The sequence below is a fragment of the Podarcis gaigeae genome, assembly GCF_964106915.1.
Source record: "Podarcis gaigeae genome assembly, chromosome: 16".
Taxonomy (NCBI): domain Eukaryota; kingdom Metazoa; phylum Chordata; class Lepidosauria; order Squamata; family Lacertidae; genus Podarcis; species Podarcis gaigeae.
The window spans coordinates 12,291,008-12,305,194 of NC_139693.1; the positions used below are offsets into that span (position 1 = coordinate 12,291,008).

The window sequence follows — 14,187 nt, forward strand, 5'->3', positions numbered from 1 at the left end:
AGAGAGAGAAGAGACAAACAGAAATACTTCTAAAAGCAGAGTGCATATATCTACCATATTTGGGCCAGTCCAGTAGAGGAAAAATCCTTTAGGGTCAACCCGTAAGGTCACCAGAGCCCGGCTTGTTGGTTCCTAGGAATGGGGGGGGGGAGAGAGAGAACAGTCAATACTCTTCCACCAAGCCATAGATGACAACTTTCCCAAAACTGTTTATTATATGTTGATCTCCTCTGTTTTGTGCAACTCACAGGGGTCTCCCACTCAAGGGACAGGTCCAGTACACAACTGCCAGCTTCGGAGATTTGCCAGCTGTGTGCCAGGAGCCATCAGGCAGTAGTTTTACACAACAGCAACCTATTGCTTGTGAAATTTATATAATCCACCTGGCCCCAGGATGGCAGACAATAAAGAAAAACCCTCCAACTTTAACATCTTGAAAACTGTCTTTAAAACAATTCAGAAACGGTCGCAAACAGGGAAAGATCTTTACATAAAAGGCTTGTTGGATGAGGAAGGTCTTCAGGAGGCACCAGCAAAACCACCTGCCCAATCTTTAGCAGGAGGAAATTCCAAAGGATAGGTACCAAAACCCTAAAGGCCCAATTCCTACATTCTGTGGAATGGGCCTCCTAATAAGATGGCATTTGCAAGGCATAATGATCAACCAGGTTTGTAAGGGATGGAAGCTCAGCAACAGTGGTCCATACACTGATAACCTTCAGGCCTGATTGCTGTAATGTGCTTTACCTGGGGCTGCCCTTGAATTCAGTCCGGAAGCCGCAGCCAGTGTCAAAGGGCCAACACACAGTTCATTTAATTTTATTGCACAGAATCTATATATTGCTTAATCAACAAAACCTCTAAGCAGCTTGCATACAATATGAATATACCATGAAAATCACAGATAAAAACCAAGTATTAAAAACAAGCTCACCTTAAACCACTTTTTGAAAAACAGTTTAAAAATACGTATTATTAAATGATGATGATGATGTAGTGAAACAGATGTCTACATGTCTGGGGAGGCTTTCTTGAACAAAAAAGGCTTTTAGCAAGTGCCAAAAAATTGTACAGGCAACGACTAATTTACATGCGTCCAATGGATGCTGACTGCGCACACACGCATTGCGCCAAACACAGAAGTGACATTTAAAATGGCAAAACTGGGGCGAAAAAGGCACAAAACCAGCACTTAGCTATCTCACAAGCCTTTGCACCGACCGTTGAGGCCTGTGGAGAGTTGGGAGTTTGAGCAAGTAGGTTTGGAGGGAGTGCTGCTGTTTTTTAAAGGGAGTTTCAACAGTTTCCAGAGGTTTAGAAGGTGTCTGCAGGCTTTTCCAATGGCATTTCAAATATAGGCGATTTCATGTAAATGAGCAATGCCTTGGAACGTAACCGCCACATAAACTGGTAGTTGCCTGTACAGCGAGGGCAGTTGCTTTTGGGGGTAACCCACAGATAATGCCTTTGCTGAACGTGTTGCATTGGCTGCCAATTTGCTTCTGAGCTGGATTCAGAATTTGACTACTGGTACCGATATGGATCTGAACCAAACTGCCTCACCCACTACACCCCACCCCAGTCAGGTAAAGATGTTCATTGTCGGAGGCACTAGGCCCCTGAATACCAGCTGTTGAGAACCACATGAGGCGAGTATGCTGCACTTTGGGGCATCCCATAGGGGACATCTGGCTGGTCACTGTGAGGGAAGCCTTTGGTCTGATCCAGCAGCCGGGCTCCTCCTCCTCTTCTTCTTTGAATTTATATACCGCCCAAAATTGGGGGGGGGGATCCTCAGGGCGGTTCACAGAATAAAATCAAGATACAAAACCACAAAACACATAATAAAAATTAAAACAACCCAATAGCCCCCCCCAAAAAAAAAAACACATTTTAAAAGGGCATAGGATGTAAATCAGATCAACCAAAGGCCTGGTTAAAAAGGAATGTTTTTGCCTGGTGCCTAAGGGTGTATAATGAAGGCACCAGGCGAACTTCCCTGGGGAGAGCATTCCACAGATGGGGGGCCACTGCAGAGAAGGTGTGTTCTTGTGTTGCCACCCTCCGGACCTCTCTAGGAGGCGGCACACGAAGAAGGGCCTCCGAAGATGATCTCAGAGTCTGGGTAGGTTCATATATAAAGAGGTGGTCCTTGAGGTATTGCGGTCCTGAGCCGTTTAAGGCTTTATAGGTCAAAACGAGCACTTTGAATTGGGCCAGCTAACTAATTGGTATCCAATGCAGTCGGACCAGGATCGGTGTAATATGCTCAAACCGTCTTGCTCCGGTGAGCAACCTGGCCACTGGATTCTGCACCAGCTGAAGTTTCTGAACCATCTTCAGAGGAGTTCCTAATGTTCTTAAGATGTGCTGATGGCGCCATACACCCCTGCACGAAAGCATGTTGCGACTCGAACATGTGCCTTGCACTCCCAGTTCTCTGGAATTCTCTTCCCTTAGAAGTCAGGCAAGCCCCAACACTGCACAGTTTTCAATGGTGGTTGAAAACTTTTCTCTCCAGCCTTCTCAATTTAGTCATTTTTAAATTATCATTGATTCATTAATTGCCTTCTAAACAATTATTGCAAAGCGACGTACAATTTTTTTAAAAAGCATGCAAACAACAGATGCGGGTTTTGGTTTTTTTAAATAAAAACTAAAAACTAAAACCATATAAAATTGCCGTGTCTAAGATCCATTTATTCAGCTGGGAAAGCCAGCCGCAACAAAAATTACTTCAATTGTTTCCGGAAAGTGCAGAAAGTGCCTCAAGAGGAATGCTATTCCACAGAGCAGAGGCTGTCCCAATGAAAGCCTTACATAGAGTCATATAATTAAAGAACTGGAAGGGACACCAAGGGTCATCTAGTCCAACTCCCCAGCAATGCAGGAATCACAGCTGAGGAATCCCTGACAGCTCTGTTCGGAAACCTCCAATGAAAGAGGGTCCACCACTTTCCATTGTCAAACGGCTCTTACAGTCAGAAAGAGGCAGAAATTCAACATGTGTAGCTTTTCCTGGCACAGGGGTACAGATGCTGAACACCTGCCCGTTGTTGCAACTGTTACAGGCACAGGATCTGTGTCGGGGGGGGGGGGAGTAAGGCACAAACCCTACCAATACGATCCCCACCAACTCTCCCCACCATGGGTAACTCCATTCCAGAACAATTTGAGTTGGAATCATAGTATCTACCTGTAGAGCAGTTTTATACAAGTGTAAGATTTCATGCCCCAAGGAATCTTGGGAACGGTTGAGGCCTTAGCGGGTTTTGTATGAGAGGCCCATGCCCTCTCACCTGAGACACCAACTTCCGAGGGAGAGGGGGGGGGCGCTGACGTCACTCACATGGCGTTGAGATGTCGAGAGGAGCCAGTGGCAGAGCCAAACGCAGTGACAGCACGGGTTCAATGGCCGGCAGCTCCATCTCCTGCTGCTGCGTCTGCTTCCCCACTCCTTCCCCTCTGTGGCAGGAGGAAGAGAAGGAGCTGGCCACAGAATCTGGGCCATGTTCGGCTCCACTCTTGGCCTCCTTTGCCTCCTTTGAACATGGGGGGGGGGTCCAGCCTTTCCCCCCAAATATTGGGACCCCCAAAAGGGCTTGGTCCCTAGGAGTTGGAGGCCCTGCCTCTCACGGTAGTGGCCCAGTATGCAGCAGCTGTGAAAAAGGCAAATTCCATGCTAGGAATCGTTAGGAAAGGAGCTGAAAATATAAATTGCCAGTTTCATAATGCCATCATACAAATCTACGGCACAGCCACATTTGGGAGTACCATTCTAGTCACCTCAACTGAAAAAATGGATATGGCAGGCAACTGAAACTGGTCTTTATACAACTTTATTTCTTTGGTTGTCCCAGAGAATCCTGGGAAATAAGAAAATGATCGGGGTGTGTGTGTAGCAACTCCCCTGTGAAGGAAAGGTTACAATATTGGGGGCTTTTCAGCTTAGGAAAAAAAAGGCAAGGAAATATGATTGAGGTGTATACAGTGTAATGCACAGTGTAGAGAAAGCGGACAAGGAAAAAATGTCCTCCCTCTCGTGTAACACTCGAAGGAAGCATTTCTTCACACAGTTAAAATTATGGAATTTGCTCCCACCTGAGGTAGTGATGCCCAACAACTCAAAAAGGCTTTAAATGGGGATTTAAACAGTTTCCTCATTGAGAGGCTTGAAGCTACAAGAAACCAGGCAGAGGGCTTTCTTGGTATTGGTGACTGGGGCAACCCAGTCAGATTGGTGGGGTACAAATAATAAACTATTATTATTATTATTATTATTATTATTATATAAATTAATGAAGGCTAAGGGAATGCTCTGCCTTTGTTGCATTCATTGTCAAAGGCAGCTTGTGTCTCTGAAAACAGACTTCTGGAAATCCCAAGTAAGAAAAGTGCTGTTGAACCCAGGCCTTACTAGCAGGCTTCCCACTACGGCATTTGAGTGGCGAGGCTGGGAGGGAGTTTCATTTGTTGATGTTAAATCGTTAATTCTGTTTCTGTCTGAAAAACCAATAAAATGTGTGTGTTTTTGAAAAAGACAGAGGTCCCCAGCAGGCTTGAGGAAACCCTGTGGTGTGCTAGAGTACAAAAAACCCTTACAGAAAAACAAACAAACAAACAAACCTAGAGATAGAAAGCCCCCAAACATCTTAGTGATGACGGACCATGCTCAGTAGCCACAGAATAGTGACTGACTTCAGGGTCTGGGAGAAGAGAAAACCAGACCTGAAGGCTGCCTATAGCAAGAGAAACCCACAATAGGAACATTTGAAGCTGTCTTATACTAAAGCAGACGGCTGGTCTATCAAGCTCAGCACTGTCTTCACACTGACTGGAAGCATCTCTCCAAGTTTTTCAGGCAAGGGGTCTTTGACAGCCATACCCAGGACTGAACCTGGGACCTTGTGCATGGAATGCAGGTCCTCAACAGCCAAACTATGGTTGCTCCCCTAAAAATAGAGATTCTAGTCCTCATGGTTCTCAACGAACGGCCGTTTTAAATAGGAACATAGGCAGCTGCCTCATGCAGAGTCAGGCCACTGGGTCTGTCTAGCACAGACTGGCAACAGCTCTCCAAGAGTTCAGACAGGGGACTCTCCCAGCCCTACCTGAAGATGCCAGGGATTTCACCTGAGACCGTTGGCATGCAAGGAAAGTGCTCTACCACTGAGGTATGGCCTTTGCCAAACATTTAACTGTGACATGTTATCGTAGGCCCCACATGACTATTAAATTCAGCCTGTAAATCTTTCAGTCTTTAACTTAGACCCACCCAGCTTGGGGGGAAAGCTTCTCTCACTACCATCATCCAAGTTCTTTAGGGACTCCATCCTCACCCCCACTTGCCCTCAGTCCTTTTAATACCTTTTATCAACACACAGCTCACATCACCACTCAATACCTGAAATTAGCCTCGGAAGCGGAGGTGTGTAAGGGACAGCTTAGGAAATGGAAGAGAAAGAGCCTACCACTCATCTGCAAAAATGCTTAATAGGGTTCATTAGGATCTGCACAATAAGCTCAGGTCTCCAGCCAAACAGCAGGAAAGAGCCCACGCCCAGATCCGATGGCTTTCAAAGCAGGAACGCTCCAAAGGAGACCCCCTAAGTCTTGCACAGGAAAGTAAGTGGCCTGGGAAAAGTGGAGAGAATCAGGCTTGGCATCAGCACCAGGCATTTTCTGGCAGCTGCCAAGAGCCCCCTGGCGCCGGCAGGACCCCCTCTGCCCCCCCTCCTCTAGTTTACAATTTGTCTTGGGCTGTATCCATGTTAGCCCTCCTCAGAGTAGAGCTATTGAAATCAATGACCATGACTAAGCTCAAGTCCATTCATTCCAATGGGTCTTCTCCGAGTAGGACTTAGTTGGATACCATGCACCACAGGGGTAGTGGATGTAGTGCCCTCCAATTTAGTTGTTGAACAACAACATTCTCCCTTAATTGTAGGCCAAACTGAGTGGGGCTGATGGGAGTTTGAGTCCGACAACCTCTAGGAGAGCATTGTGCTGGCTTCCCCTGATCCACGTGAGGCAGGCAGCTGCCATTTTAGATGCGTAGCATGGCATTGTGGGAAACCTAAAGTAGCAGGTACCTCGCCATCAGGCTTTCCCTCCAACATCAATTTATTTAAGTTCCCGGGGTGGGGGATATGAATTCTATAAACAAACAACAAATAAATAAATCCCCCTTAGGTACTGGCCATCACAGTATCCTGCAGCAGCTAATTCCATAGGTTAACAATGCGCAAGTCCTGTATCCACACCACCATATATTGAAAGCCCAATTATACCACTTAAGGCTTAAGCAGTCATGTCTTCCCCCAGAGAACCCTGGGAACTGTAGGTTGCCCCTCAGAGAGCTAAAATTCCCACCCCCCTTAACAAAGGACAGTTCCCAGGATGCTTTAGGGGAAGCCATGTGCTTTACATGTATGGTGCGAACGTGACCTATGTGAAGAAACACTTCCTTTCGTCTTTGCTCATTCAGCTTCCTTACACAACCCACGGTTCTGAGGGAAAGTGTAGGGACCTCTCTCTCTCACTCACTCACTCACTCACTCTCTTCACACCATGTATAACGTTATAAGTCTTAATTACGTTGATTATGTCTCCCTAGACTAGATTAGGAAACCTGTAGCCTTCCAGATGTTGATATGACCCCTCTTATCATCCCTGGGCATTAGCTACGCTGACTGGGGCTGACGGGAGTTGGGAGCCCATCTAAGCTAAAAAGTTCTAAGCTAAAAAGTTCAAACATCTCTCAAACTTTCCTAATACAGTATAGAGGAGTTGCTTCAGCCCCCCTGATCATTTCAACTGCACTCTCTGCTACTTTCTGCAGCTCTGTGATATCCTTTTTTGAGACTGGTTAGTCAGAACCATACATAGTATTCAAACAGTCTTGCGCCATATATTTACAGTATTGGGAAGCTTTACGAAACTGGCAGGTCTGCTTTCAGATAGCTTGCCTAAGAATCTCCAGCAAGCAATCTCTCCTTGTTGGTGCTGACACACAAAGCAGGTTGATGTTTTCATAGAGTTATCCAGCACAACCCCAGGACCTCCCTTTTCTAGTTAGCCTCTACCAGTTCGGAACAAACTGGTTTATATGTTTATATATGAAACCCTTTATGCTTACTTACACTAAACCCCAATTGCCGTTTTTGTTGGCTGTTCGTCCAGTGGAGATATTTGTAGTCTGCTCAGATTGTCACCATCCTGAATAGTTTGCTGTCACTCACAAACTTGGCTAGCTCACTGCTCACCCCTGACTCAAGATCACTTATGAATGTTAAACAGCACCAGACCCACACAATACAGATCCAGCTCCCTCCCCACGACCGTGAGAAATGTATACTTATCCCTACAATTTATTCTTTAAGCAAATAACAATCCATTAAGGCAATGCACAAAAGCTTACTAAAAATTCTTTGGCCAGAGATTCTGTCAAAAGGTTTTTGGAAATCTAGGGAAGTTAGTACAAGGTTGCCAAGAATGGCTTTCTCTTTGCAAAAGCCGTGCTGATTCTTCCTCAGCAAGGCTTATCGTTCAACATTCTTTATCATTCTAGCTTTAATCATGCTTTCTACCAATTCTCATGGGACAGACATTAAGCTAAGAGGCATCATTTCTGCATCCCTTTTCAAAAAAATAGTGTCGTGCTCAGCTATGCCCTAATCATCCAGTAAAAAACATTATTTTTGTTAGACCAGCAATTTCACATTTGAGTTCTTAAATAAGTCTCAGGCAGACGCACTGACTCATAAACCTCGAGCCCTGGATTCAAATCCCGCTACTCAGCCATGAAGTTCAGTGGGAGATTTGACTTAACCTACCTCACAGGGTTCTTGCAATAATAAAGTGGTAAAGGGAGAAAAACCCCAACCCTGTATATGCTCTGAGCTCTTTGCAGGGTAGAATGATAATCTAATAAAAACATATTGAATCAAGGTTCCACACACACACCACCAAGCCTCCTCCATTTTTTAAAGCCCACACTCCCCCACCCCCAGTAATCCTGGGAACTGTATTTCACCTCTCACAGAGCTATGGTTCTTAGCACCCTTAGCCAACTACAGTTCCCAATAATCCTGCAGGCCAAAAATGGCGTTAAATGTACAGTAAGAATGCGGCCCAACTGTATAAATACAAACAGGGTAACCTGCATTTTGCTGTGCCAGCTTGCAAAGTTTTGATTAAAATTAGAATGCACACAAACTCCTATTTTCCCTGTCAAAGATTTTATTTCACTGTATTGTGCTCCACACTACACAGAAGCAACTATGAAGTTCCTACCCACCACCCCACACTTTGCCTTTGTCATCTGAAAGGATTTGGCTGTTCTCAGTGCACCCTCTCAAACTCACCCCCCCCCCGCCATCCATGGCATCACAGGGCTGTGGGAATCCCCCTTAGGCCCTGTATTAGTGGGGTGGGGGGAGCTCACAAGACAGGAATTTTAATAGAGACCATATGCACTCCCATTGGTCAGCACGCTAAATACCCAGAGACCCTGAAACTCTGTCTGGAGATGAAAAGGAAATGGGGGTGGGCACTGGAGGCCGGGAGCTGGTTCCGGACACTGCAAAGGACTCCAGAGCGGGGGGGCCATTTCCAAGCAGCTCTGTAACAGCATGCCCCCACCCCGCAAATCTTACATCACCCACCCACACAGAGAGCCCTTCCCTCATCAGCTGCCCTCTGGACTGTTATCGCTGTGGGAACATTGAACGGGAATCATTGTTCCAGGCTCTCCCACTTATGATAAGGAAACCGCTGTAAAAATGAGAACCTGGGCGGAGGCGAAGTCAGTCAGGGATCGTATCTAATGCTCACACATTGATATTTCTGGGGCAGGGTGAGGAGAGATAGAGGGTGGAAAGGCAAAACACAAGGAACCCCCCCCCCCCAAATAACCCAAAACGTTTAAATGTCAATATCGCCATCAGATGCCAGCAGCGATTTCAAGGGTACTTAAGAGAAGCAAAGGGCACCCTGATATCAGGATAATGCAGGAGGAAGAATGAGGGGTACCTCAAGATGAGCTCTTCATTTGCTGGAAAGTGGAAGCACACAAAACCCCATTCAGATTGCCCTGTCTAATCCTACAAGCCCCAGTCAAGCCACCCATCTGTATGAACCTGTTGCACCCCTCAGGTCAAGTCAGGAGAGCAAGAAACTCTTGAACTCAAGGTCATGGGTTCGAATCCCATGTTGGACAAAATAATCCTGCATTGCAGGAGTTGGACTAGATTACTCGCATGGTCCTTTCCAACTCTACAATTCTATGATTCTTTTAAACTACAGGTTGTCTCCAATACGTTACTCCTATTCAGAGTAGACCCACTAAATTCAATCCACATGATTAACTGGGAACCATTAATTTCAATGGCTCTACTCTAAGTAGAATGACTTTCTTCCTCTTTCCTAGCAAACATGGAGATTCCCTCCACAACATAGACACCTGCCCCCCCCCCCATTTTATCCTCACAATAGCCCTGTGAGGCAGGCTCAGCTGACAAAGATCAAAGAGAAATTGAGGCAATTGCTACCACTCTCCCCCCAGGGAAATTAACTGACCTGGGAAATTATCCGTTTTTGAGAACTGTTTTGAAAGGAAACGGATGGGAAGGGGGAAATTAGCCGCAATTTGCTGCTTGACATTCTGGCCCCGCAGATCTGGGCTGGGATGCTGGAGAATGAGGAGAATTAAGATCAGAACCAGACAGGGGAGGGAAGAAGGGAAAATATTCCTTGTTTCCCCATGTTGTTTGCAGTGTTGGCTGGGCAGATGAGCTCTCCATCTTCGACCATTCCAGGCAAGAAACAGGATTCCCCTGAGAAAGGATTTGTCCTCACAGCTGTTTGAGAAGCATTTCTGAGGCGAAAGGAGGGGGGGAAGAGGGCCATTGGGGGTGTCATTTGGCAGACACCTCAGAAACATGTTTCCTCAGGCTGTGCAAATAGTCATTAGATTCACATCCTTGGGTAAAAAAAGGCGGGGAGAGAAAGTAGCAAACAATCAGAGTGAGGGGCAAAGAAGAAATATGGGCAGTTGAGGGTTGCAAAACCCTTGCTTTCTCTCACCCCCAGACACATGTACACGCATGCACCTCTCTCAAACCAGGCCCACGTGACACCCGTCTTGCCTCCAAAACAGCCTGCCACCCTCCCAGCACCAATGTGGCCTGGCACAGGATGCCACAAATCACTAGGCCCACATAACCCCCCCCACACTCCATGAATTCACCACATTTTAGAAGAGATCTTCTGGGCGGGAGTGCAGAGACTGGGTGAGATTGTGGGTGTTTGCAGGAATTTTTCCAGCAAGGAAGAGTAAAACGCTGAAAGCGGGAAGCAGGCTGATTCCTCAGCCCAAAATGAAAATATTGTCTGTATATTTTGCCTCCTATCTCAGGTTCAACGAATGCTAAAAACCTGATTCTTTGGTAAAAAGAAAAGAAAACTGAGACTTTGGTTCCTCACCAGGAGGGAACTTCACCCTTCCCCACCCCAGAGTGAACACCCACAGATAAGACACAAAACTGTGAGCGTGTTTACACACAAACCACAAACCAGTGTCAGAGATTTCTTGTTAACACCAAACTTTTGCCCAGTTTTCCTCTAACAGAAGGAGACAGACTTCCCTATCCATGCTTACCCTCCCCATAATATCCTGACACAGGAGTCTGGGTTGTGTATACAAAACACACACACATGTGCACAAAGAGAAAATATCACTTTGTGTGTACTGGAGCTTCCCTTAGCATTTTTCCTTAACAGTTTCAATCAGGACAAGTCCTGAATTCCTTCCCTTAAGTCCTGAATCTTCTCTACTAAGGGGTGATTGATTGCCCCCCACTATCTCCCCCCCCTCTCCCTGACACAAAAACCCCCTTTGATCAATGAGAGGGACCCAGGCCCATTGATCTAGCTTGTATGTCTTTTTTTTCTTGCCTAAGGCTCTGGGCTTCCTTTTTTGGGGTTGGATAGAGCAAAAGGAAGGAAGGCCAAGAGGGCTGTTGTCATAGTGCTTAGATTGTGAAACCCCCAGCAGGGCCGAAGGAGGGAAAGTAAGGGGGGGCAGAAGTCAGAAGAAGCTTGTTCCTGCCCCCCAGTAACCAAGGCCCTAAGGGAATGGAGGAAATAATCAAGGATTTCTTATTTCTGCCCCACAATCACTGGGCCCCACTGAAGTGATCCAGAGGGTCCCTTCGCTGTAAACACCCAAAGCCCCATTCAGGCTGATCTGCCAAATCCACCCCCACACTTCAAATGCCACCCATCTACTCATTCTAGGTCCCACATATAATATTTATTGGTTTTTAACCTCACTCTTCCACCAAGGGCCTCAGGCCTCTACCTCCCTTCCAGTTCTTCCAAAGCAACTACACTCTATTCCGAACTTAAAAATGGAAAGTGTAATGCTGGTGGTCAACAAAAGAGGTTCAAAGACTGTCTCAAGGCAAAAAAAACAATTGGGAAACCCTTGCCTGCGAGCGCTCCAGTGGAAAACAGCCTTTACCAAAGGTGTCATGGGCTTTGAAGACACTCGAACTCAGGACGCAAGAGGCTAAGAGGAAGGTACGCTTGGCAAATCTACACCGTGATCAACTCCCACCTGGAAACCAATGTTCCCACTGTGGAGGGACGTGTGGATCCAGAATTGGCCTCCACAGTCACTTACATTGTTAAAACCGTGTTTATGGAAGACAATCTTACTCGGCTATGAGTGATCGCCAAAGAAGAAGATGATAAACTCTCCCCACACCTGACACCATCCGCCCATCTCCAAGACAGACCCAAACTCATAGAGCTTCAGAGACTGCCTTTGCTTCAATTTTGGGTCTAAGTAGCTCAGTGGGGCAGGTCTGTATGCATCTGCCGCAAGAATGCACCCCACTGAGAGCACCCCATGAGCATACACACACTCCAAAGGTTTGGCCAGTCCCCTTGCAGGCAGATTCTCCTATAGAGAACACCCCTGTCCCATAGAGAACCCCTGTGAATTGCAGTACAGTACACAATCTCTTTTTTATAATAAAAAACACTTCATGTTCATAAAATGTACACAGACCAAAATCAACATTCAGGGCACATGGGAGTATAAATGCACCGGAAACTAAATGGGGGAGAGACAGGGATAGGGGGCTGGCAGTCAACAGAGGGTCCAACAAAGCCTCGCTCTTTTTATAAACACTGAGAAAAAGTTGGAAATGTTGGAAGGGGGGGGGCGGAAATGCTTCTTGTCTCCCTAGATACCACCCAGGGCATTGCACATTTAAAGAAAAAAATCCTTCCGGCGCAAGGAAGGCAAAAAGATATCTCGATTTGAAGACTTAGGGAGGTTAAAGTTCCTGAAAAAGCGAAAAAAGGCAAGGAGGGGTCTGTCTCCAGAAAGAGTCAGGCTAACAGGAGAAAAAGAGAGAAAGCAGGAAGAGTGGGAGGGAGAAGGCATCAACTCCACCTTGACAGCTCAGGGCAAGGGAACCTTGGAGAGGTCACGCTTGGGGGCAAGGGGGACAGGAAAGCGAGACAGGGGAGGGTCAGGCTGAAGTTTGGAAGTGGAAGTTGGAGGATTGTGTTGGAGATATGTTATAAGGGGGCTTAAAGGAGAGGAAAAGGCAGCTTTGGGGCCCACCGAGAAGGTCTTTTCCAAGGGAAAGTGGCTCTACTAAAGGAAGAGATAGGGTGGGGTGAAACAAACAAGTCAGAGAGGACCCCCGTGTTTTCTCCAACCCCTTCCCAGGTTGTTGCTCTGCTGCGAATTGTGGGTCAAGAAATAGAAGCCAACAAGAAATAAATAGCAGAATTAGGGACTGGGAAGGGGGCTTCCCAAGACTGATGGAGAAAAGAAATACTCTTTCAATGAAGTGGGGGGGGGGGTCCCCACTTAATACAGAGACCTTTTTTTCTCTCCTTTGGGAAGGGGCGCCTATGCAAACCATGGGGGAGCTGCAGATAAGTGAAAGGGGGGATTTGTTTCTGCAACATAGTTTGCACGAAGCCACCAAAAAAATAAATGAATAAAATAAAACTCAAATGTAAAGAATTGGAGAGTTGCAAAGGAATGGAATTTAGGAGTGTCATAGGAGATAAGGGGGGAAGGAGGAGGAGAGTAATCTAGAGAGGGAGTCAAAAAGGAGGTCTAAAGTGTAGGAGGATAGAGGAATAATATATTTCTCTCTACAAGAAGGGAACCCCCAGTAAATAAAACAGCGGGGTGTAAAGATACAGATAGGGGACAAGATTGCTTCCCAGAAAGGATCCACCACCCCACAAAAAAAAAACCCCAGAGGCAGCAGCAGAATAAGAGAAGGGGGAAAGCAGGGGAAATGGGCAAACTACCAAATCTTTACTTTTGGAAGTCAGGGGGTTCCCCCCAAAGTAAACCAATGGGGTACACGGGCATGGAAACACACTGTTGCGCAGAAAAGACCGACAATCTGAAGCGAGGGGACAAGTGAGGGAACGGGGGCTTCTGGTGGCCCACGCACCCACCCCACTGAAAAGGGGGGTCCTCTCTAAGATCAAAGCAAGCCTGCAGAAGGGAGGGTGGCTATTTTGCACGAAAAGTTTGCAACGCGATGAAGGGGGAGATGAGGTCTCGTCCCGCCCTCCGAGACTCACCTCGTCCCATTTGATGAACTTGCTGCCTTTCATCAGGGTCTCCGGGACCTTCAGGGGCTCCAGCTGGAGCGCGTGGACCTCCGGGCGCGCCCCGGCCATGGCTGCGGCGCTCCTGGCCCGGGACCCCCGCTGCCCGTGGGGAACCGCCGCCGCAGCCTCTCCCTGGGCGGGGACTGCGCGCAGGGGTGGGACCGGCCCGGGAGAAGGCGCTTAAAGTGACCGCCCGGTTCCTTCTTGGAGGGAAGCGGAGGAAGGAGGAGCTGCGTGGCGGGGCTGGGAGCGAGGACTCCGGCGCGCAGTGCTCCGAGCGCGCGTAAGCCCCGCGGGGATGGTGGCGAGGGTTTACTTCTGGAGAAACCTGCCCGGGAAAGTAGACCGTGCGGTGCAGTGGTTAGAGAAGCTCCAGATGTTGTGAAGACTCCAACTCCCATCATCCCTGGCCAGTGTCCATGCTGGCAGGGGGCTGATGGGAGTTGGAGTCCCAACAACATTAACTTATGGTCTGTGTATGTGGTTTGGGAGCTGCAGGGTCAGGGGGAAAACAATGCTGTCCAAGGT

The 14,187-nt window shown here is 47.3% G+C and overlaps 1 protein-coding gene across 2 annotated transcripts in view; it reads right to left on the reverse strand.

Moving 5' to 3' along the window:
• PLCB3 (phospholipase C beta 3) overlaps positions 1-13,787 on the reverse strand; it is a 67,969-nt gene extending 54,182 nt beyond the window's left edge. The window contains exons 1-2 of one of the 2 annotated variants that reach the window (XM_083715541.1): positions 13,630-13,787; positions 55-132 (exon numbers count right to left, since the gene is read on the reverse strand). In XM_083715541.1, coding sequence (XP_083571667.1) covers positions 55-132; positions 13,630-13,728 — 177 coding nt within the window. In that variant the 5' untranslated portion in view covers positions 13,729-13,787. The remainder of the gene's footprint in view (positions 1-54; positions 133-13,629) is intronic. The other variant, XM_083715540.1, reaches the window with a different exon arrangement.
• Between the last annotated feature and the right edge of the window lie 400 nt (positions 13,788-14,187).